The sequence below is a fragment of the Chiroxiphia lanceolata genome, chromosome 15 (assembly GCF_009829145.1).
Source record: "Chiroxiphia lanceolata isolate bChiLan1 chromosome 15, bChiLan1.pri, whole genome shotgun sequence".
NCBI lineage: Eukaryota > Metazoa > Chordata > Aves > Passeriformes > Pipridae > Chiroxiphia > Chiroxiphia lanceolata.
The window spans coordinates 7,923,980-7,949,210 of record NC_045651.1 but is presented as its reverse complement, the minus strand read 5'-3'; the positions used below and the strand labels follow the sequence as shown (position 1 = coordinate 7,949,210).

At 50.1% G+C, this 25,231-nt stretch overlaps 1 protein-coding gene across 1 annotated transcript in view; it reads left to right on the top strand.

Annotated features, from left to right (window-relative positions):
- Positions 1–25,231, top strand: part of ARHGAP26 (Rho GTPase activating protein 26) — a 116,396-nt gene that overhangs the window by 80,062 nt on the left and 11,103 nt on the right. The window contains 8 exon segments of the mRNA XM_032702980.1: positions 492–571; positions 574–638; positions 640–651; positions 4,382–4,520; positions 8,652–8,692; positions 8,694–8,751; positions 8,754–8,806; positions 24,263–24,268. Coding sequence (XP_032558871.1) covers positions 492–571; positions 574–638; positions 640–651; positions 4,382–4,520; positions 8,652–8,692; positions 8,694–8,751; positions 8,754–8,806; positions 24,263–24,268 — 454 coding nt within the window.

Sequence of the window (25,231 nt, the reverse complement as noted above, 5' to 3'; positions counted from 1 at the left end):
CTGAGGGTAAAGACCCATTGTCACCTCCCAGCCAGTCTGGATGACCTGGATGGGGCTGACCTCTGGTGCAGCCCAGCGCTGGAATGGCTGAAAAGGAATTGGCCTTTGGAACATATGAGGTCACTCATTGAGTTGGAGAGCAGCATTGTGTCAGAGGTCCAACAATTTGTTTTCAGAAGGGTTTTAAGCATTAATGATTCAAGATGTTTTCCTGGGAGTGGTTTGCAGCATGAGGCTCGGTGGCTGGCGTGGGGTTGGGGTTTGTGGGATTAGTCAATTCATGGAGGCTGAAAGGTCTCCAGGAACACAACAGTTAAATTTGTACTTTTCCACATGGCTGAGCCTTCAAGGAGCTCACCAGGAGCGTAAAAAATGTAAACAGCATTGTAAGCCTTGTGCCAGCCACGAGTCAGGGAGAGCAGAGAGGGGGTTCCCTGCAGATTAGTTCCATCACCTACTTCGTTTTCTTCTCTTTTTTTTTTTTTCCCCAGAGTTGCAGATAATCACAAGCAGAACCTGATGACTGTTGCTAATCTGGGTGTGGTGTTTGGGCCGACACTGCTGCGACCTCAAGAGAAACAGTCGCTGCCATTATGGACATCAAATTCCAGAACATCGTGATTGAAATTTTAATAGAAAAACCATGAGAAGGTAATGGCTTCCCTAGCTTCTTTCAGTGTCAATTATTTATGGGAGGAATTAGCCTCTCTTTCCCAGTGGGAGCCCCCTCTCCCAGGGCCCCCTTCATTCCCTGTAACCAGCAGCACTGGCAGCTTTGCTGCAGGTGGGGGAGCTGTGCCAGGAAGGGACAGCTGACACCTCCTGGCACTGTCACCAGTGAGGGACACAGCTCAGGAGAGGGCACAGAGGTGCCAAAATTGCCTGTTCCTGAGCTGCAGTTGGGTAACCAAGCTGTTCCTAGGCATCCCAGTATGAGTCAGCATGTCTGGTGTCTCCATCACAGAAATCCCTTTCCTCCCCCCGCTTCCACTGTTTAGTAGGAATTTGTCCTTGTTTGAAGAGAGAGATGAGCACTAAAGGAAGCCAGTGCAAGATGTACACCTTGGCTGGCTCCGGCTTTGCTGACTAAATTCTGGGTTTATCAAGTACTGGCTTTATCCACAGCATTGATCTCCTGAAATCCTGATTGCATTTGGGTTGTTGGCCAGGAGGATGTTGTTTGTCAGTGGAGCAGTGGTGGCTCGGTGGGGCCATCGTGCTGGCTGTCCTTCCCAGTTGGCTGCATGGAGTGACTGCATGTGCTAAAATATACCATTTTCTTCTGAATTCATCCAGTTCCATGATTATGCTCTTTGTTAGTCTGGTTTTGGTTGGAAAGAAGTAACTAATTTGTGCATTTGGGCTGCAAAGGTAGAAGTAGAGACCAGCTGCCTGGACCAGGGTGGTGGTGCAGGGTGGCATCACAGCTCTCACGTGGGGCTTTGCTCACAGGCATCTGGGGGGACATCTTGGACAGGTTTGTTGTGTGTTCACATGCAAGGCTGAACCTCTGTGTGGTGTGGGCAGCAGTCCTGGGGCACAGCTGCATGGGCTGCAGTGGGGCCTCAAACGTGCAGCCAGTGGGGTCAGGGAGACAAGATCTCTGATTCTTGGAGATATTGCTTCTGTGGGCACAGAAAGGCTGTGGTATTGGTTTGGGATGGAGGAGCTCAGGCATGTTCTCCTCAGGAAGATCCCTATGCATCAAGGTGTTACAGCCCTTGCATCTGTCTTTAAATTACAGCTGCCATTGGGAACTGCTGCCCTTTGGGCCATCTCCCATGGGTCTGACACCAGATCCTCTGGAAATGTGGAATAACCTTGGGATGGGAGTAGGATCGGGCTTGGAGATGAGGGACGATGGCTCTGGTTTGCCTGCCAGGTGTTGCAATGGAGCAAACAGGAGCGTAAGGAAAGCTGAGCAGGAGCCCATGCCCTGCTCTGCTGCCATCACTTCCTAACAAACCCCAATGCCACTTTCCTTACAGGATTATCCATGAGCGATTCTCTGCCTTTCCTCCGTGTGCTTGTGACTACAACACATTTATATTTATAAAAGATATCCTAATTCTCTGTAATGCCTCCTGCACTGCCCACACCTCTCCTGCCTCCACAAGAGCAGCTGGAGAGCCTGTGTTGAGGGTGCAGTGCAGGCCATCGGATATTTGGGCTGACTGGAGGCTTAACAGAAATGCAAAGTTATGGTAAGATGTCAGTGCTGAAGGTTTAGCAAAATAGTTTCATAATGATGTTCCAACTGCATTTGAAATGAGGCTGCTTTTAGTCACTGAGTTCCTCACTGAAGAGCATATGTATCTCTCTTATTATAAAAGACCAAAAAAAACCCCCAAAAACCTGAAACAGAAACCTGGAAGTTTATTTCAAGTGTGCTGGTGTGCTGTGGGAATTGTTGTGTAAAATGCAATTCATAAATCAATGCTTTAGTCTTGCTTTGGTTTATATATTTCATTATATTTCCGAAGGTGAATTTATTACTGAAAAGCGATTTGAAAGCAAGAGCAATTAAAGGAGGCAGTGGCCGTGCTGGGTGTGGGGAGTGGAGCCCAGGGCAGACAGGGTGCCCTGGGACCGATTTCAGCCCCTGTGCTGAGGATCCTGCCTCCCAGGAGCTGTATTTAGCCTGCTGAGCACAGGGCTCATGGTGGGGTCCCAGAGCCAGGGAAGGCCCCTGAAGCATGTGCAGCTGTGTGAGCCACGAATAGCCCGGCTAACTGGGACTGTGGGATGTACTGGGCAGGGCTGGTGAGGTGATAGGGTGGGCTGGTGAGCTGCTGGGGGCTGGGGAGGGCTGGTGGGATGCAGAGAACATGGTGCATCATCCACGCAAGAGGCTGGGGAGACACCGGCCCCCAGTCTCCAATGGGGAGACTGGGAACCAACCATTGCAGAGTGGGAATGCCGTGGGCAGGTGTGTGGGGTGACAACATTTGGTGCTTCTGCAGAGAGCGTGACTGGGGCAGCCTCTCTCTCCGCTAATCCCTGAGCCCATTGGGAATGTGTGAATGAGCACTGCAGAGCTCCCCAGGAAGGGCTCCATGATCTCTCCATCTGTCCCACTGTACAGTCAGATCCAAGCGCTCACCGGGCCATTGCCGGGTCCTGCTGCACACGCAGGAACTGGACACAGTGATTCAGCTCCAATTCCTGTGCCTCACCCCAGCTGCCGGCTCGAGGGCTGATCCTGAGCCCAGACAGGGAGTCCTTATGGACAGAGAGGCTGGGAGCAATGTCCTCAGAAAGGCCAGGGAGGGATGTCCTTGGCCATGTGGTGCTCGATCCACTGGGAGAGGGTCATCAGCTCCTCTCGAGGGCCGAGCACTGCCCTTCTCACTGCCCCTGTGCACTTTTGGGAGGGACAGGACATTGACATTTTGGTTGAGGCATCCTGGCACTTTATCAGGGATTGTAGGAATCATCGTGGAGGGCTGGTGGTGTGTGTGTGTGTGGAAGATGATGTTGTTGTTTCATGAAACAAACCCATTAACTGCTGGCAGTGGCTCCACTCGCTGGTGGCATGTGATGGCCACTGGAGAGGGCTGATGGTGACCATGGTAATGGCTGTTGGTGACCGTGGCCATGGCTGTTGGTGGCCACTGTGATGGCTGCCAGTGACTGTGGCAGAGCCATGTGCTCCAGAGGAGCCACCCCATGCTACGGCAGGCAGTGAGCTGTGCCAAAATGCAGTTTTCCTGTTGGGAACCCCTGTCCGTGCTGGTTGACAGTCTGGCAGGGGCAGGTAGAACAGGGAAGGACACTGAGGATGGGGTTTAATGAGCTCTAGCAATGACGAGAGACCTTGAGAGAGCTGGTATGGAGGCTGCTGTTGTCTGAGCCTGGGGATCCAGAAAAGGAACAATAAATAACCAAATATCAACAACCAACAAAACTGCTTCTCTTTGGGTTCATGCAGTTTTAAAATTCCATCCCCTTGAGAAAAATGTGATTACTCAGTTTTCTGACAGCTGTGGCTGGAAGTTGCAAAGACTTTCCCAAGCTGGCCTGCAGGCGTGGGAGTGTGGGCGCCGAGGCTGCGCTGCAGGGGGCACGGGGGGAGTGATGGCTGGTCTGTCCAGGACACTGGCCATCATCTGCACCCCCAAAAATCCAGCAGAGTGCCAGAGTGTCAGGGTTCTTCCCATCCTGCAATGTGCATCTTGGGTGAAAAAATAGAGAAGAGGAGTGTAGACAGAGCAGGAATGTAGAATTTAGGAAATTCTACCTAAAATGTTGCCCTGTTGAACACGTCTTCCTCAGAGGCTGCACTGCAGAGTGGTTGTAGAGTGGTGCAGCCCAGGCAGGTGGGCAGCTGTCCTGTTCGAAGGATGATGCCAGAGAACAACTTGTTTATTATTTTTAACAGATATTTAACACGGTGCCAGAGACTCTGGCGTCGAACTCACAGCTGCTGTTATCCCGCAAGAAGAGCATGGACTCGAAGCCTCCCTCCTGCAGCGAGCGGCCGCTGACGCTCTTCCACACGCCCCAGCCCAACGAGAAGCGTAAGTGCCCAGCCACCCCCTCAGCCCTCCATATTTGCCTTAATCATGCCTAACAGATTGTCATTCCCATGCCATTCCCATGCAGTTCTACTGCTGTCAGTGGAAGAGATGATTCCATAACAGGGTCAGGCTTCAGTTTCCTCCGCTGTTGCATCACTGGGGAGTGTGAAGCTCTCCTGGCATCTGAGCCCTTAACCAGGGCTCGACACAAGGCTGCTGTAGCACAGGATAAAGTGTTGCTGTCCCTTCCCCACCTGACTGGCCCCTGCATGGTTCCCCTTCTCATGTTCCTCGCCCCCATCATCGCCATCATCAGCTGCCGGGACGCGGGTGCCACACCTGTGCCGAGGGTGGCCACCCGCCGACATCCCCACAGGGCAACCCTTTTGGATGCCCTCAGGCACTTTGCCTTTTACAGACAGGAAAACTTGGCCAGGAGGTTTGGCATTTTCCTGAGGATTATGTACCACGGCAGTTTAAAAATGTTGGAGCTCATCTTTTCCATTTCTGTCACTAATTGATGCTCCAGATATCTGGGTGAAAGAGCCAGGCCCCATCCCCGCTCATGGGGTGGCAGAAATGTGTCTGCTCAGGCTGTGGCTTCGCGTTACAGCATAAACCCAGTTCCCAGCTCTCTGGTTCATCCAGGCCATGTGTTCCTGGAACCAACTGGGAGCTCTCCCAGTTTGATCAAAAGCAAAAGAGTGTCCTGGTGAGCAGAACAAGCGCACATGGAGCAAGGAGCAGGGAGGGCTGGAGATAACCCAGCTTCCCAGGGTGGACAGAGTGGTCGCTGTGACTTTGCTGACTCTCAAAACATGTGGGTTTGTCTGATTGAGTTACTGTTAATTACCAGGCACTGTCATTCGGAGGGTGTCGAAACAATCCATGTGAGTTTGAGGAAGCAGTGGTGGCACCAGAGCGTGCTCTGGGAATGGTGTAGCACAGCTGTCGAGGAGCCTCAAATATCAAAAGTTCCTTTTGAAAAATCAGTCCTAGTGATTTATTTTCTGCTAACTAAGCAGTTGCTTGTCACACTCCAGGGCAATGGGGCTGCTGTGAGCCCTTGTGTGCCATCCTCTCCATGCCCGGAAGAGGAACTGAGCTCATGTATTTATTTCTGCATTTATTTATTCCCAAATGAAGCATGTTTTCACAGTTTTCCTCCTGTGTCTTTGGGAAGCCACTACCATTTTATTCAGTGTTTGCCATCCCTGCTGCACATGTCACTTGAGGAATAATGTGAGGTTTCTTTTTTCTTCATTTATTCTTCCTTTCTTACTCCTTTCTTCTTCTTCCTTTCTTCTTTGTTTCCTTTCTGACTGGTCCAGAGATGGGCCAAGGCTCAAAGTCAGGCTGAAGCACAAGGGCTTGGGCAGCAGCTCAGACACAACTGAGCACCACAGAAATTGAAAGCTGAAAATTGAAGCTAGAAACGTTCAAAAGGGGAACAAGGTGCACATTTTTTAAGTCTGAGAATGATTTTACCATAAGAAGTGAAGTGGGACAGTGGATTTTCCATTACTTGAAATTTGTTTATCAAAGTCCAATATCTTTGTAAAATTTTCACTAGAATTCATCATACAAAGCTGTGTGTAAGTCGAAAATTATCATGTTCGACAGCCAGGGTAATGCAAGAGAATGGATTAGATCATTATGATTAATCTGTGATTATAGTGATTATTTTGTTGTTAAACATTCCCATTTTTGCCCACAACTGACCCAGGGGGGTCTCAGAGAGAAGTTGCAGGTTTGGTTTATTAACAGAAGCTCTTGCTCTTCTTCTTCGTTGCAAAGTGGCTCTTCTCCCTTCTGCACTCTGGAAGTGCTCTTTAGCTAAAAGGCAGTTCTGCTCTTGTAGCTGTAAGACCAAATTAAATCTCCCAGCAAAGAATCCTTCACATAAGCATTTAAAAACATGAAGCAAAACACAGTTTCAGCCTTTTAAAAAGGAGGAAATAAAATAAAGCAGGAGTTTCAGATTCTGCCATTCATCTCCCTTCCCCTTTAGCTGAAACACTTCCAGTTCCGTGGCTGACGGGGACTCTAATTTGATATTGGCTGGTGGCTGGTGTGGAGATTAGGCAGACAATCCACACTGATCTGTCAGGCTTATGGAGCTTATTCCTGGACTTCAGTCTTGGGTAGAAAATGTTTGGAAATAATAAGCCGTAGTGTTAGTCCACACTCCGGGGACTCAGATCGGCCCTGGGTCCAGCCAGGCATAGCGTGAGCAATCCCTGGGCTTGGTCATCTATGTTTAGGTGATCTGCAACAGGCTGCCCAAAACCTGCTCTGGCAGATACAAAAATAGAGGGATTTGGGGTTTTTAGGTCCTTAGGCAGCTTAATTTCTCTCTCATTTCATCTGCTGGCTCTCATGTCTGCATGTCGATACTTGTGGAGCTCAGCGCTCTGCTTTTCTTACTTTTCCATCTTGTCTTCTGCATGGATAATCTTTTCATCACAAGTGCTGGTGCCCTCCAAACCCAGAGGTTTCACCTTTCACAGAGTTCAGGACAGAGAGGTGTCTGTGCTGCTTGTCCCCATGGTGACTCATTGCAGATCAAGATTAAGGAAACCCATTTCAGGAACATGTTGATGCATATCAACATAATTAACACATCCTTGGCCTTGGCTCATCTCTGGCAGATAAGCTCAACCTCAGATAAACCAAGGTTTAGCCCTGTCCTGCTGCCATGTAGGTGCTGATTTTGTCCAGGTATCTGGGAAATGCAGCAGCTCCAGCAAAGGAGCAGGACAAGGAGTATCGGACCCTGCTCTGGACATCCACAAACCTGTGGCTGATGTGGTTTATCCCTTTAGAGCAGTGGCAGAGCTGCCTCAACAGTCCGAGGACAACACTCCTGCTAGGCTGTTTTACAGGCAGTTCCTTTCTGCTGTGTGCTCAGGATTATCTTTTCTCGTATCCCAGGAGTTCCTCTTGCACTCTTATCCCTCTTTAAATGTGCGCAGGATACGGATGCATATTTCACGTTCTCCTTGCACAAGCAGAGATAGCAATTAAGGGAGATTGAGAATGAGGGTTTCCTTATTTCTTTGTGCTTTTTGGTTGTAGTTGGACCATATTATTGTGCAACTGGAAAGATAATTTTGGAAAGATGTATCCTTGAAGTAGGACTCTCTGTGTTTCCAGCAGGTGCCTGTCTTTCAGGAAAGCATCATCCCAGAAGCAGCAGTTCTCTGCCTGGGCTGCTGTCGTGCCATCAGTGTTGCTAATTGCTTCTCACAATTACAATTACTGCTCATATGGAAAAAGCTTCTCCTGGAAATGAGTTAATGGGATTTTAGGGGATCTGGGGCATGGATGAGGAGGGGCCCATGCTGTGGTGTCAGCTTGAGATGCACAATATTGTCAGTGCTCACTGGCTGAAGTTACACAATAATGAGAAAATCTCTTAATGTGATTGAGAGAAATGGGAATCTCTGAGAAGCTCTGGACTGTCAGCAGAGCAACGATCCCCCAGCAGTGGGGATGCCCAACACATCCATTCCTTTCAGATCCAAAGCTGGGCCTTTGTCCCACCATGGCTCTGCATTTGAAAGAGCTGAGCTGAAATGGAGCAGAGACCCATTCCCTTTCCCCTTTAGACCTGGACAGGAACGAGCAACAGTAGTGATGTCAAGTATGAGACTGAAGCATTTTTTGCTGGATAAACTTAGGTCCTTAGGCAGCTTATGGGTGATCTGTCCTGTTCTTGATCTAAAGTGTTGTCCTGCTCTGTTGTCCAAACACTCCATCCCTTGGGAGCTGATGTTCAGTAACACAAACCTATTCCTGTGCATAGTTCCATTTTAATTTCTTTCAGGTTGGGGCATTTTGGATGTCTTTGGGAATACAAAATATTAATGCATTGAGAAAGTGCCTATTTGCTTGCTAAAATGGTGCTTATTTAAATGTACCTGCATCTTAAAACCAAAAGAATCAAAGAGTACCTGGTATTTTTTGTGTTTAATGTATAATATCTCGTAACTACCTCTGAGCTCTGGGGAGATGCTCCCAGTTGCACTGGGGCAGGGTTGTGCTGGGAACACTCGATGCCTTTGCAGTCGTTTGCTCTTCACTTTGCCTTCAGTGGCAGCTGATGGTTCTTGATTTTGGTGTTTTTAGAGGAGAACAGGAACAGTATCATCAACTCCAGCCTGGAATCCGGTCATCTCTTCAAATGTAAACAGCTTCCTCAACTCCAACAGCGCTCCCCAGCCCAGCCTGACTCAAGTGATCTTGAACTAGAAGTAATTAAACCCAACAGGCCAAATTCCCCTGTAAGTACAGTGGTAATTAGTGTTTATAGACTCTCCATCCTTAATCTTTAATCAGGGTTGTTACTTACTCAATCCCAGCAGTTTGCTGAAGAATACAATTAAATTTTAATTTTTAATGGGCACCAGCATGTGCCCTGCATTTTTAACTTGGTCTAAACGGTGGAATTAGTTACTGTGGGTTACATCTGCCAGTGAGTTCCAGCTCTGGGGGTTTTGCCCATGTGGAATATTTTGAGCAGAACTTCCATGCGGCTGCCCAGACCCATCTGGTGATAACTCCAACACACACAAAGGACTTTTCTTCTGGTTCATTCTCTGACTGTTGTCAGTACAGTTGATCTCCGGCCAAAATCTGTGCTGTTGCTTCTGCTATTGCTTCCTTCATCTGAAAGTTCAAGGGAAAAAAACAGCGAACCTTAGCAATGCCTCCCTGGGGATGGCCGAGTTATTTACGAAGTCCCTGAACTCGCCACAGCAGAGCCCTCGCGCGATGGCGGCTCTCCGCTGGGGAATTTCCTTCCTGCCGTGGCTTGGCCAGGCCCGATAGCATTTTTCCCACAGAACCTCCTCTCTTTGTCATGTGAAGATCTGCTCAGATCTTCAGGAGCTGAACCCAGTTTCCCCCTGGTGCTCCTCAGCACGCCCCTGCGCATCCCTGCGGATCGGCCGGCGGAATGCTGCTCCCACCATGGCAGCTCATGGCCTCGCTGCACGCAGCGACCTTCTCAGTTCAGGGAGACCTTCCTTCCCACCCCTCCAGTCCTCCCACAGGCCTCAAACACTTTCAGTTCCTGTTCATCCATAGCAACCCCCGTCCTCTGAGAGCAGACAGGGTCATTCCTGATTTAGCTGGATGCCGGTGGAGGGCTCGGCCAAGTGCCAGGGAAGGTGCTGCAGAGATGGTGAATCTCGTTGCTGTTGGCTTGGCTGGCACCAGGGTTGGGTTTGGAGGTCTGGGGTCCAGCCCTCACTCCAGCAGGTGGGATGCCTATGGGCCCTGCCCATCTGGGTACTCCCAACAGGAAGGTAAGTGTGGAGCAGCCAAGACAGGCTTCATCCAGCTTCATCATCTGCCTCTGCCTCCTCCTCATCATCGCTGCCACTAACCCTGAGCTGCATGAGCACCACAACCGACCTCTCCTCAGCATTCCTGGGAGCAGGACTGTGAGGCCCAGCCCCACGCCATGCCTGCTCCCTGTGGATTTTCCTACTGCGGGTGAGCTGCCTGGCAGGAGCGCTGTGGGGGCAGGATAGAGCATCCAAAGGTAGGACACTTCCAAATCAAGATCGTGCTTTACATGTGTTATATGCAGAGTAAAGATGCATCTCTGTCTCATATCTGCTTGAAGCTCTGGAGTCAGTCACGTCCCATTCCCCCAGTAGGATGGTTTTAGTTTATTTATCCTTTAAGGTGAAAAAAATGGTGTGGCTTATCATAGAGCAAGGTTTGTGAGCCCAGGTCTTGCTGGGACCCAACAGGGATTGTTTGCCACATTTACAGTTTTTCAGATTTCAAGAGTTGCCTCTTCCTAATAATTTCTTTCTTAACAGAAGTTATAAAGAAATTCAGCAGGATAAATCAGTTAAAGCTGTGTGACGCTTTGGAGAGCGGAAGCACCATGCTGTTCCCAAGGGATTAGGTGAGCAGCCTGGCACTGAACCAGGTGCATGTGCCAGTTCAGGGGCCTCTAGTTCTGCAAAGTAAAACAGGGCCAAGCAGGGCAGCACTGGCAGCTTGTGGCTCTGACAGTGCTTGTGGCATTCAGTGCTTTTCCTCAAATCCAGTGATTATGGATAATTTGTGCACATGCAGGAACACATGAGTTTTTGGTCCATGTTGAGCTGAAGTTTGAAAAGTAAGTGTTAAAGTGAAAAGTACCACAAGGCAGATATTCTTTATGACCCCAAATATTTAAATCAAATGCCTTTAATCCAATCTTCCAATGAGGCATCTGACTTAATTGTATTGTGATTAAACTGAGTGTACAGACGTCACTCACCCCTCTGTGCCTGCTTGCCCAGGAGCAAAGGCTGTGCCTGTGGTTTTGACAGCTCCATGGGGTTCTGCCCTCCATGGGCAGTGGTTGTGGGGGGGTGGCTTTGCAGTGGTGAGGATGAGGAGAGTGAGCAGGGCTGCCAGCAGTGGGTCTGTCCCCACCCTGCCCTGTGGGCTGTGGGCTGGGTCGGGGCAGGGTGTCTGAATGGTGCCAGTGTCCGGTGGCTCCGCGGGGCTGCCCAAATAATGTCTGTATAAAGCTGCTTCTGTTTTTCCAAGCAGCTGAGTAATTTGGGCTTTGCAGGAAGCCTTGGGCAGCCACACGCTCTGCTGCAGGCTGTGGCATCTGGTGCTGCCGTGCAAGGGTTTCTGGTGCTCCCCTGGAATTACCAGGCCCACAATTAGGGACTGTGGCCACGGGGAGGGTCTTGGGGTGCCTTGGCCTTTGAGCTCCTTCAAACACTCTGCCAAATTCTCTGCTGGTCCTGGGAGACTCGTCTCTGGGCTCTGCTTCAGGACTTTGGGTTTTTTCTTGCACTCTTCAGTATTTTCTGTATTTTTTTAGCTGTGGACCAGGGCCATCGTGTTGAGGCCCCGTTCAGGAGGGGTTGGCTCTCCTGGCAGCCCCCCGAGCTGACTGGCCACTGAGCTGGGAGCCTGCACTCACCCAAACTGGGGAACTGCAGGGAAAGGAGTTTGGGTCATTTTGATGTTCTTACTTCTTACTAAGTTGAAAACCAATGTTCTTGTGGAAATAACTCCTGTGGGTCTTAGTGGGAGGCTCCTTGGAGCACAAACGTTGAGGCCTGCAGGTCTGGGGGATTTCTTGTGCAGGGAGCACCGATGCGCCCAAGGTGGCCTTTAAATGTGCAATGCTGTAAATTGTGAGCACCATCTGTGAAATGAGAGATGTTTGTTTGAGCTTCTGTTTACAAAAGCCTCTTGCTCTCTGCTAAATGCTCATGTATCCCCCCAGGTCTGCTCCACCGGGTAGCTGCGCCAGGTTCCTAAATCCCCTCGTGAGCGTGTGTCGCTTCTTCCCTGGTCTCTGGGCACGATGGTGTGACAGCAGTGGCTGTGCTGGGGATGAGATCCCCCTGCCTCGGTGCTGGTACCCCTGTCCCCCTCCCCAGGGGAATGGGGTCCTTCTGACATGCCTTCCCTGGAGCACAGTCCTCCTTCACCAGTCCAGAGGAAAATGGTTTTGCTGCAGGGCGCAGGCTCTTCCTTCCCAGCCACCAATCGGGCTTTTACGATGGGAATGCATTTATTTATTAGGGCTGGGTTTATTTTTATGGAAAAACTGCTCTGGGCAGGAGTTGTACTGGGTGAGTCAGCGGGACTGTCCTGTGCCAGGAGCTGTCACTGGGCTGTGGGTGCCTGGAGACCGCAGCTGGTTCCCGGGGCCACCAAACCCCAGGGAAGCATTTGTGTCCAAAGCAACAGTGTTGGGTTTCTGTATCCCACTGGGTTCTGTGTCCCGTCAGGTTTCTTATCCCATCAGATTTCTTTATCCTGCCTGTGTAGAAAACATGGTAAAACCTGAAGGAGAAAGCACCATGTAGCATAGGCACATACCTCAGCTGAAGTGGAGGAAGTTTTCAAACTAAAATACATGATCATGAAAATCGAAATATTTAAGACTGTGGGGTTTAAATCTTTAAGAGAAGCACGGTGCTGTGGCGGCTCTGCCTGGGCAGCTTGTGGTGTGGAGGTATTGCTGTAGATAACCAACACCTTGATTGGAGTGTTGCTTGTGTTTTTTCTCCTCTGTTTTATTTGTCCATTGGTCTCATCTGTGTCCCCTATATCGTTCAAAGCCTTCCCTGTGTGAGGGCCCTGCTGTGCTGGGGTTATGAGCAGCTGCTTGGCATGCTGAGGGCAGGTCAGAGGTGGGTGCTGCAAACACAGGCAGCAGTAGCCAGGTCGTGTTACACACACAACCTCCTTAAAATCACCTTCTAGTGCTTAAAATAACCATAATGCCTCAGTCTGAGTTAGCTGTTGGGCAGTGCTGGGTGCTCCTGGCTGGCCTCCTGTCCTGCTGTCTGCAAACTGAGCAACCTGTGTGTGCAGCTTGGGGAGTAAACAGCAGCCAAACGGGCTGGAGGGGGTCAGTGGAGTCACAGGATTAAGTGTGCTCTCACAGTCATTTCTGGCTGTGCAGGGCTGGTGAAGGTGGGCTGGGGCCAGCTGAGGGTCAGCCAAGAACTCTATGTGCGAACGGTACCCACAGGCTGCCTGCCTTGGCTTTTCGGATGGGAGGGAGTGCCAGAGGCACACCGGGAGGGCTGGGGTGGGTGACAGAGCACTCAAGATTCCCAGCTGGCCTGTGGGATGCTTGCCTGGGTCCCAGGATGCCCTGTTTCAGGAGTAGCTGTGTACCCCTCTGTCAACTTGTCATGGGCAAGTGCCAGGATGAGCTGCTCCATCCACCCCTTCTTGCTGCTGCTCCACAGGAGGGGAAACAGCAGTTATTTATGCCCAGCAAATGGACTGTAGCAACTTCCAGTGTCTGAAGGGCTCCAAGGGAGCTGGACAGGGCATGGAGTGAGAGGACAAGGGGGAATCACTTTGTACTGCCAGAGAGCAGGGTTAGATGGGATATTGGGAAGACATTCTTCCCCATGAAGGTGGTAAGGCCTTGTCACAGGTTGCTCAGAGAAGCTGTGGCTGCCCCATCCCTGAAAGTGTTCAAGGCCAAGTTGGACGGGGCTTGGAGCAACCTGGTCTAGTGGAAGGTGTCCCTGCCTATGGCAGGGGGTAGAGAAGGAGATACAACACCACCTTAATGCCCCTGCTTGTGTTCAGTAGTGTCTCTTGCTCTCCACAGCTCTCAAGGCCCATCACATTCCCAGTGGTGGTGTCCATTCTCACCCATGGGCTCAGGGCACTGGGCATAGGGACCAGGCTGAGCCCCTTGTGCTGCCAGCCTGCCCCACCCCAGGCTGTTTGCTACCCCTCCTTCACCACAGGGACTTGGCATTTAGGGAAATAGTAACCTTGGGAAACTCAGATTTAGTCAGTGCATGTCTATTTGCATTTAACTTTATTTTCTCACTGACCAAGTATGGCTATTTCTTACCCTCCATGGGTATGGAAAGAAACGAGCAGCAGATCTAAGGTCTAGTGGTCATGAAAAAATAACCCAGTTAATCCAAGGAAGAGCAGTTATTCCCACATGCTTTTGATTTACAGGACTGGAATAAATCTTCATTAAGCATCCCAGTTAAATTGAACATTTCTCCTTCCATGCCTGAAGATGAGAGAAATTTCAAATATTATTGTATTTGCAAAACAGCCTCCACCAGGGACTTCTCTAAGTGGTTGGGAGGGAGCTGTGGGGCAGTGGGAGAGGGAACAGCACGTCGGAGCCGTGGGACTGGGGCGATGCTGCACCATGTGAAAGGCAGCTCCTTCTTCCCATTGCCCCATCCCTCTGCTCTGCTGTGAAGTCCCTCATCATCCCAAATCCAAGTCCAACAGGAAACAAACCAGTGCAGAATCACGGAATGCCAGAATGGTTTGGGTTGGAAGGAACCTTAAATCTCATCCAGTCCCAATACCCTCCATGGGCAGAGACACCGTCCACTCGACCAGGTTGCTCCAAGCCCTGTCCAACCTGGCTTTGAACACTTCCAGGGATAGGGCAGTGTATCAAACAGGATAGGGTAGGGTTGTTTGGAATAAATGATCCCTTAAAAATGCAAATGACTTTGTCAGTTATCAGCTGTGACACACAAAAGCATGTGAGGAGAAGTAAATAGACCTTTAAATGCTGCTGGTTCCTCCCTGGAAGAACTGGATTGAGCCTCAGGAGAGAGCAAGCAGTGCCCACTGTGCTGTGTCTGCCCATCTGTCCTCATCCAGAGGGGCTGTGATGTGCCAGAAATGAGCCCTTAACCTGCCTGACCTCCAGTTCCTTTCCCTTTGCTCCCAGGCCCTTGTTATGCTGAGGTTTCATGGCTCTCTGTTCTCTCGTTCCTGTTGTTTATATTCCTGAAGAATAATGGCAATTAGAGGTGCAGAGGCGCAGGAGCAGGTCCCACCCTCATCCTGCTTTCCCGGCAGCCTCTTTGGGAATGGCCCTCTGAAATGGTATCTCTGGGACTTCTGTTTAAGGAATCTGCTTATAAATCAAGTGCTCCTGTCCCCAAGGAACCTGGATTATCACCTGCTCTTTCCCACCCTGATATTCAGCCCCAGTTTTAATTTGGAAAAAGACCAGGAAAACGCACTGTTATTTTGTATTGCCATGTGTTATGATAAAAAATGGGATGGTTTGTGCTCAGAAGAGTCCAATTCAGGAATAATTTCTTTGCAAAAGGATTGTCAGGCATTGGAAGGGGCTGCCCAGGGAGGTGGTAGTCACCACTCCTGGAGGTGTTCAAGAAATTATTGGACATGGCACTCAGAGCTCTGGTCTGATTGACAAGGTGGGGATCAGTCACAGATTGGACTCAGTGATCTTGGAGGTCTTTTCCAACCTGAATGATTCTGTGATTGTGTGAATTCCTCCTGGGTGGGAGAGCAGGTGCCCAGGAGGGGATTTCAGGGGCCAGAGGCTGGCAGGGATGGGGCTGCCAGCCTGCCTGGAAGGGTCCTGCATTTCTCTGGACTCTAAATGCCATCTGGGTGGTGCCTGCCATAGCAAAGACATTTCTTTTTTACTTCATTTTCTGTTTCTCTGACATGGGTGGAAGCTGCCTGGCGCATTTGGGGTGGAGAACGTGGGACTGCGAGGAAATAGGAACTTGATTAATTGCAAGGCTTTGGGTAAAACAAAGCTGTTTCTTCTTCCTTCCACCGCATTGTGGCCGCCTGGCCGGGAGCCACTGTGGCTCCAGAGAAAGCCAAGAGCTGGAGAGGCGTGTCAGGGCCAGCAGCACAGGGCTGGGGTCCCCCTGGGACCCTCTTCTGCCACTGTGTGTCCTCTGCTGCCCTTTGTCAGGGGAATTGATTCTCTGAGCACCCTTAGGTGGGGTACAGCGAACCCCAGATGGAAACTGGGGCTGGAGGGCAGTGTCTTCCTCTATCCCAGCTCTGTGCAGCCATGCAAAGTTCAGCCCAGACCCCAAAACTCTGGGTTTCTGCCTAATCTGGGTTTGGATCGCTAAGGCCAGCCCCGAGGGGCAGATCTTCGGGCTGCCAAACAATAAATGGCATTTTTTAGGGATTATGTGAAATCTTGTAATCAGAGCTGCTCCGGAAAAGCCTTATCTAAATTGCTTTATAAGAGGAGCAGACCTCTTCCCAGCTGCAGTCGTAGGCTGGGACTGGGGGCTTTACACCTGGAATCTGTGGTCCCGGTGGGGTGGGATGGCTGGAGCTGGTGCAAGAAGTGCCCCCAACCTTGGGTCAGCAACCCTGGCTCCTCAGCAAAGTTGCTGCTCACAGTGTTACCTTCCAGGCAGTGTCACGATGCACAATTATTTTTTTTCCCCTCCCCTTGATACCTCCTCGTGTGGCTTTTGGGATTTGCGTCTTTCCCATCCTCTCACAGAGGTCTGAAGTGCTGTTGCTTTGCTCGTGGGAACAAGGAAAAACCCTGGGACACCCCTAAAACCAGATCTGCTCATCATTTTGTCTGGAGGGCAGAGTGGTTGTGGCCAGGAACCGTCCCAGCAGCTGAAAGTCAGCCTGTGGCATTTGACATAGAGTGGACTGAAGTTACCCCAAATGTGTTTCCTCTCCTGTTTGGAGTGACAGGAAATATTAAAAGTTTATGAGAAAAGAATAGGGACAGCACAGCAAAAATGAGGTGTCAGGTTCTGCGTCCAAAAGAAAACCGGGTTTGCTGCAGTGGCTCATCATGAGCACAGTGAAGGATGGTTGGCAGCACTGCAGGGTGGGCTGGGGCCTGGGAGAGGGGAAAAGGCCAAATTTTGGGAAGAAAAAGGCAGATGCTCCAGCCAGCAAAGCCAACATCCTGCTCTGGGGATCTGCTGGAGGACCTGGGCATTCCCAGGAGCAGGGATGTTGCAGGTATGGGGCAGGGATGGGACAGAGATGGGGTAGGGGTGGAGCAGGAGGCGCCAGGCACTGGATTTTGTGTCTCAGACAAGGGTTGGTTCGAGCTCAGGAGGAGCAGAGATCATTGCCAGGTTAGAACAGAACCCGCCTATCTCCCAGTCCTCTTAGTTATGAAAAGCTCCTTAAATTCCCAGTCTGCTGCTTGGCTGATTCCAAATGACATAATATTCAAACTATCTTATGACTTATTTATTTTTTTTTTGGTGCAGACTGTTTCGAGGGTGTCTGCATGTTTGTTTCTTTTAAAACAGTTTTAGCTTGGGAGTCCTAGATCGTGCCTGTGGTGAGAAAGCTCAGTAAACCAGAGTGATTCAGGGCTCTGGCAAATGTCCTTAAACCTGGCTCATGGAAAACACAAGCAGCAAACTCAGTAAACTCCACAGATAAATATACCTGAGGCTTATTTGCTGATGGCCATATGTCTTAAATTTTCTGTATATATACATATATATCATACAAAGTTTGATCTGGATCTTGGAGGTCTTTTGCCAGATCTTAATGATTCTATGAATTCCTTCCCATGTTGCATTTAAATAATCCAGAATTTATTTCCTGAGCATCTGTATGCTTCCATGAGGTATTTTAAGATGTGTGGAAAAGAACGATGCTAGTGGGCCACAGGAACCAGGATTTGTTTTGGGAGGGGAGAGGGAAGTGACAAACTTCCATTCAAGGTGGGATGTTTGGGCAAGAGAAGCCCTGTGCTGATGGGATGCTGCCTCCACCAGCCTCTCTGGGCTCGTAGGAGGAAAAGGTGGGATCTGTTCCTTTGCTGTGTGGGATTTTCAATGCCCTGGGGTTTGGCACAACAACTGTGCAAAGCTTTGGCTCTTTCACTTTTCAGTTGGCTCTTGGTCTAGAAACTTTCCACAAATTGAACTTGAAAATTAAGCCAAATATTCTCATAAAACAAGTCTCCAGCCCTGTGGCCAAGCCGATGTGATCCAGTGGTTGTATGTCAAAGTATTTTCTCCAGGCTCATCCATTAAAACAAAAATAATTTGTCAGACTGAGAACCCTTCACCCATGGGGTCGGGTGCCCATTATTCCTTTCCCAGCTTTGAATCCACTGCCTTGCTGTGTCTGTGGGTGCTGTTTTCCATGTGGGATGTGTGGGTGGCTGCAGGAGACAGACAGACAGACTGATGGCCTCTTCAGAAGCTCCACACTCCAGGTCATCCTGCAGCTCCTCCAGCCTGACTGCCATCATCCACAGCTTTTCCCAGTGCTGCCTCTCAGGAGACTTCTCAGAAGTTTCTGCCTTTGAAGAGCACTGTTTTATTTGGGTGATGCTCTGGGAACACCTAAGGGTGCTTCTTGCAAGCTGAATTAAATTAGATTTCCCTCCAAGAGATCTAAAAAAAGCACCTTAAATTTCAGCAGCACATGATGCTTAAAAGGCAGCTTTCTGGAAAGCCCTGGAAAAAAAAAAAATACAGACCTTGCATTCCCATTGCTTTCCTAATTCCTGTAATTACTGTGGAGATCACTGCATAGCAGCATCTTCTTCAAAGAAACTGCCTCAGACAAATATTGGCTACTGGAAATTTTACTTTCAAATGGAACAGAATTTCAAATACATCCCGGTCATTGTGGGGGGATGGATGCAGGAATCAAAGATGCTGCAACAAAGCCTTCCCTGGGGCACTTGCAGGCACTGTGTGTGCTGAGTGCAGGTGATGAGTGCTCTGCACTGGTGTGTGGAGCTCAGGATCATCATCCTGCCTTTCCTTTTCTCTCTCTCCTCTTCTGCCTGCCTGCCCCCTTTGATTTCAGAGTCCTGGGATGTTCTGTTTGGTCCAGTCTGCTCAGCCCACTTACCCAACTCCGCTCCCAGCTCTTCTCTCAGTCAGCATCTGAGTTTCCCTTGGGCAGAATCTCAAGCGCAAGCCCAGCCAAAATTTTTATTGAGCCTGCTGAAAGCAAAATGATGGTACATTAGGTCTTCCTGCCACCTATAAATGTCACCTTGGATGAAATATTTTAGCGAAACGGCCGAACGCATTCTTTAGTTTCTCTTTCTGTGGGGAGATCGAATTCAAAATCGAGGATGTAGCCCAGACTCTGTCTTGTAAAAGTCTTTTGACGGCTGTGGGAGTGTTTTTGAGGCAGTGCTGGCCTCCAGCAGCACCACACAGGCACTAGAAGTGCTGAAAAAGTCCCAAACCTCCCCAGTGGCCCGGCAGCTCCAGCTGCCAGGGCTGGGAAGGAGCTGGGCTGTGGAGCGGAGCGTGAGCAGGGTTCAGATGGGGACCACCCCCGCGGGGCGGCTGTCCCGGGGTGACCACCCCTCCCGAGCGATCCGATTTCCCAGCAAAGGGCTGACAATTCCCCCTGAAGGGGCAGAGGAGAACAGGGCTGCTCTCTCACAAAGACATCCTGTCTCCTCTGAAAGGAGATCCCTGTGCCTAATTAACTTTATAAATTAGCTGGAGCTGTAACGGCACCGCTTTATCTCACCTGGGGGTAACCCAATCCCCTGGCCGTGCTCACCCCGCTGTGCAGACACTGGTGACAGGGCTGTGCTAAGCTGGGACATTGTCAGGAGCGCAAGAACCGCTGCCAATTCCCCGCCTGCCCCCGCACACTGGCACCGGTCCCACTCCCGGCTCAGCACCGTGGCTCCGGAGGGAGTGAGGGATCCACAGGCGTCCAGCAGGGAAGGTGTCCTGGACGGTGTAGCCAGCAGTGGGAAAGGAATTGACAGGAGAAAGGAGCAGTGTTTCATCTTTTGTTGTTGCCTGCACCAGCACTTGCTAAAACATGAGCACCAGTGACTGTGTCCCCTGCGGAGGAGAGGAAAATCCCTCTGGATTCTGACCACACCAGGCTGAGGGCTGGGAGCGGGGAGAGGGGAGGGAGGTGTGGGCACAGAAAGCGTTGCCTGCTTCAAACAATGCCTGGGGATCGCACTAGAGACTGACTCTGTGGGAACCCTGAGGAGCAAGGAAAGTTTATCCCCTTTTTCCCCCTTTTTTTTTGCTGCAAAGATGCTCTGAGGGCTGGAGCCCCTCTGCTCTGGAGATAGGCTGGGAGAGCTGGGGCATTCAGCCTGGAGAAGAGAAGGCTCTGGGGACACCTTAAAGCCCCTTCCATTGCCTAAAGGGGCTCCAAGAGAGCTGGAGAGGGACTTTGGACAAGGGCCCGGAGTGACAGGATAAGGAGGAATGGTTTCCCACTGCCAGAGGGCAGAGTTAGATGAGATATTGGAAAGAAATTCTTCCCTATGAGGGTGGTGAGCCCCTGACACAGATTGCCCAGAGAATCTGTGGCTGCCCCATCCCTGGAAGTGTTCAAGGCCAGGTTGGACAGGTCTTGGAGCAGTCTGTTCTAGTGGAAGGTGTCCCTGCCCATGACAGGGGGATGGAACTGGATGATCTCTAAGGCCCCTTCCAACCCCTGCTTGAGGAGGAGGTTGTGTTGGAGACCTCTGGGGGGACTCTGGGCACAGCAGTGGGTACAGCACAGGGAGATTTGGAAGAGCGCGAGGAATAAGAAGTGGGAAAATAACCAACCGAAAGAAGTGAATTGAATGTAATAATCTTCGCTGTATTTTATTACTGGGAAGGGTTCTCCAAGGATACATGTCCAACTTGGTGGTAGGGAGAGGAATTGAGGCTGGGCCAGTAGACTGGGAGGGTTGTGGTGCTCACACCTCCCAGCTGGGCTGCACTGGGAGGGGATGTGTGACTGGAGGAGGAGGAGGAGGGTTTTGCTGGTGAGAGATGCTGAGGCAAAAATGTTATTACAAAGTTTGGTGTTTTCAAGTGAAAAAAGGATGGAAAAAGAAAGAACAGCAAAAAAAATGGGATTTCTTTTGATAAATATGATAAAGTTGGATCATTTCAGTATTGTGGTTGTTGGGTTTTGCAGTGAAATGCCCTGCTCAGCTTTCGTAACTGATGTTTTCAGAAAGCTGCAAAACAAAGCAGCACGAGGCCAGATGAACAAAAGGAAATCAGGGAAATCAAGTAAATGCAGAAAATTATTATGCAGTGGCTTTACTCATCTGTTATTCTTGAATCACCTTCTCAGGCCCAAATAATCCCCATTGTTTTTCCCACTGCATGTGCCCTACGTGGGCAGGTGTTGGCTCCTTACGCTGCGGGGAGAATATTTGTATGGTAAAAAATGAGAGTTTGATGAGGCTCAAATAAACTCTCTTTGTTTTCTGTTAGGATTTGAGCCTGGAAATGGCCTCCTATCAAGTTATGCGAGGAATATTCCTTAGCCAGGAATGAGTTTTTTATGGTGGGGAGTAGCTGTTCTGGTCATTTCCAGAAATTACTTAAAAAGTAAAGGGAACTTCTCTCCCTTTGGAGAGCTGGCAATACCAGCTCGTGGGGATGGTTGCTGCTGCCGTCCTGAAATCTCTGCTCTCCTTCATCCCAAGATCTCTGCCCTCCTTGGGTGCTTGCAGAGCGTGGCTTTTCCTTTGGGGCTCATGTGAGAGCCCGAGACTCCTGGGGCAGAGCAGGCAGCTCCCGGCATCACTTCCCTTGGGCAATCCCTCCTGGCTCCCTGCAGCAGAATGGCTCTGCCAGCAAAAGGGAGACTTGTTTTTGGGAAATAAAGACCAAATCCCCTTGCCCTGCACTCAAAGCTGGGCTCCCAGGGCGGTGCTGCAGGGTGGTCCTGACAGAGCCTCGGGCAGGGGGTCGGGGCTGTCGTCCCCCAGTGCAGGGTGATGGTGGCTGGCAGCAAGGACAGCATTATTCCATATCAGTCACCTTCCCTGCAGCTCCAGCTTCCCAAAACGAAGTCACCCTCAGCCACATACCTCAGGTCTGAGCTGCTTATGTCTGACAAACCTGGCTCAGCATCGGAGCAGGGCCACCCAGTGCACAGGATATGTTTAGCTCAGATATTTGGTCCTACCAACCCCTCCCGGCTGATCTGGGAGCTGTGCTCCCACAGGGACTTTAATTTCCTTCATTTTCCAAGAATCCCATATGGTTGTTGGGGTGGCAGATGGGAGAGTTTTGTTTTCTGGGGGGTGTAAGATAGCAGTGCATTGAATGCCAGGGAGAATGAGAGATTTCTGGAGGACTTTTGAGCTCTCCTTAATTGTGAACACAATTTGTTGGTGACTAATGCACCCAGACTTGCAAAATTACCTCGTGTTAGAAGCTGCAGCACGATGGAGAAGCCGTGACTAAGATGCTGGCTCCTGATTTACCAATACTTCCCTTCTAAACTGCCAGTTTGGCTTCCTACTGCCACATTACGACTTTTCTATTAATAATTAAGAGCTTTAACACAGTTTGAAAGCACTCAGTTCAACATAAAACCCTCCAGCTTGATTTTGAGTCTGCTGAGAGCCTTTTGGGCAGAAAGGAAGAGTTAGGGGGGATATTGATGGAGCAGAAAATACAGCTGCTGAGCAAATGGTGGAGCGAGGCAGAACATGCCCCTCTGCCCCACTCAGGTGAAATACCACCTGCAGAGCTGCCTGCAGCTCTGGGGTCCCAGCACAGGAAGGACATGGACCTGCTGGAGCGAGTCCAGAGGAGACCAGCAAGGAGATTAGAGGGATGGAGCACCTCTGCTGTGAGGAAAGGCTGAGAGAATTGGGATTGTTCCGCCTGGAAAAGAGAAGGCTTCAGGGTAACCCAATTGCCCCTTCCAGTACCTGAAGGGAGCCAGCAGAAAAGATGGAGAGAGACTATTTACAAGGGCCTGGAGTGACAGGACAAGGGGGAATGACTTCCCACTGCCAGAGGGCAGGGTTAGATGGGATATTAGGAAAAAATTCATCCCTGTGAAGGTGGTGAGGCACTGACACAGGTTGCCCAGAGAATCTGTGGCTGCCCTATCCCTGGAAGTGTTCAAGGCCAGGTTGGACGGGGCTTGCAGCAACCTGTTCTGGTGGAAGGTGTCCCTGCCCATAGGAGGGGCGTGGAACTGGGTGATCTTTCACATCCCTTCCAACCCAGGCCATTCTATGACTCTCTGTCATGTCTAGGTTGGGTGCTGGGTAGGACCTAAAACCCCATTAGTGTGGACCTGTGGTTGCCTCCATTCCCCTGCCCTGCCTGTCCCACTTCCAGTACTGGTCCCAGATAAGGGCAGTGGCTGGTGGGTCGGTAACTTGCTGGTGATGCTGGTAATTCTCTGTTATAAATGAACTGTGTAACTATTAATGAAATACTGTTCCACGTTAAGATGGCACGATGCTCCCGTCACCTGGATCTCACCTGCTGGGGAGGACACCTGCGCTGACACCACGCTGGTCCTGCAAACTTCCTTCCTGCAGTGCCTCCAACGCTTACTCATGCTGAAAACACATCCATTGCTTACTCACTCACTTTCTCCAGCATTAACAGCAGGCTGTAAGCTCCATGCCAGAATTCTGTACCAAACCAGCACAGTCATCACATCCCTCTGCACCACCGAGCACCATCCGGCTCCGTTTGGAAATGGGAATGTCTATTAAGTGAGACAACAACTCCAGCTCTCCTTCCCAAAGTCAGGACTCATCTGGTCTCTCTCTTATTCCAGTAGAAAAGCTTTTAGATGGTTTATGAAATGACTAAAGCAGGGAAATATTTCTACATGTGGGAACTCAGCCAAGCAACAAAGTGACAAGACACACCCATGTGCTGGGTGTCACCAGGATTACAGAGGGACACATCTGTGCTCTTGGAAAGAAGATCCTGTAATCTGTGCTGATGGAGATGGAAATGGGGAACTGGTAAATGGAGATGTGGGGAAGGTCCATGCTGAAGAATTTGAGCTTTTTTTTTTGACCAGTTTGGTCAAGCAATGCTGACCACAGGGCATTTTGGCTGCTTATTTCTCTAAATGTGTCATTGTTTTCACCCAAATGACCATGCAGCAAGACAACTCCCGAGAGAATAACTCTGGAGAGAATTTATCATTTTTTCTTGTGTTAAAGTACCAAACAGAGGAAGAACCCTGTCAGTCTGGAGCCCTGTGAGCTGGTGGTCAGGTATGGGGTGGTGTGTCACTGACCCACAGTGCAACCAGTGCCCAGGAGCTGCTTCCTAGAGCCCATCCATCTACTCCAAGCTTTGCTAGGACCTGCAGCACTGCATGAGCTCCATGAGCTTCCCAACCCAAGGCTGCATCCCATTTCATTCAGGCAACAGAGCCATGTCTGCTGGGGACCTGCAGTCTTGTCCTTGTTTCAGCAGAGTTGAAGTGCCCTGGCATTACATAAAACTGTAATTTTCTTTTTTCTGGTTATCTTTGAGAAGAACCTTATGTTCTGCAGCTTTGTTCTAGAGGAATGGATCAGGGAGTAAAGGGCTGGACGATCCTTGATGTATTATGCTGCAGTCAGGTACTGATCATGTCAGAAAGGGAATATTGTTGTTTTTCTTGAGATGATTTCATGAAAGGGCTTTAATCCCTCAGTGGGCTCTGCCCATCCATAGCTGTGAGATGTTCTGTGTCAGAAATAGCCCCAAGTTCCACAAAAATAAACAACAAGTTGTAAACATGTTTGAAGTGGAACTGATGTCCTCTCAGCCCAGAGAACAAAGCAGCAGAAGTTGTCTGGAAACCCACTGAGAACAGTCCTTCAGAGCTGCACATGCCTGGAGGGCCTGAGCTGGGTGAGGAAAGTGAGGCAGCCGGGGCGGATTGCAGAGGAAGAGGAATGAAAGAGGCAGGTTATGAAAACAGGTTAGAAGAGAGATTTTTTTAGCTCCAGCAACTCCAGCAGAGTTTTGAAGCAAGAGTTACTGCTTTTTTTAACATGTTTGGGCAGCAAATTAAACATCTGCATGGGAAAGGCAGTGTGTATGGCAGGCACGAGAAGCAGGGAGGAGGATTTAGCTCCTAAATTCATTTCTAAGTACACTGTTTACTGGAAGAGTGAGATTGCCAGCGGGATTGCCACATGCAGTGGAAGGTGCAGGTGCCCCCGCAGAGGCTGTGGCACAACGCCCTCCTCACCCTGCTCGTTCCTGGCAGAGGTCCCTCCCCACGAGGTCTCAGTCGCTGCATCCGAGGGCACAGATGGACCAGCAGGAAAGGCGAGAGCCTCAGGATGCCTTGGGCTACAGAATCATGGAGTTCCCTTGGCTGCTTCTGCTGGTCTTCCCACCTTGGAAGACTCTAATTTGAGCCACTTCTTTGTTTGCTGCTTCTGGTGGTTTTGGTTCTTAGCAATTTTCTCTGTTTTGTTTCCACTGTGCACCCAACAGGAAGAGCCCCTCGCAAAGCCCTCCCGAGTAAGAAGAAAGAAAAAAAAGGTCCAGATGACATTTGCTGCCTGCAGGCAGTAGCCAGCACTTCCCCCCAGCCTCTCACCACCTCTGCTCTTTTCATGAGAAACAAAGGAAATTGGATCCTACAAGAAAACTGTTTTCCAAAATGCCAGAGATGCTGGGATAGTCCGTTTGATCGCATGCACTGACATCTCCAAC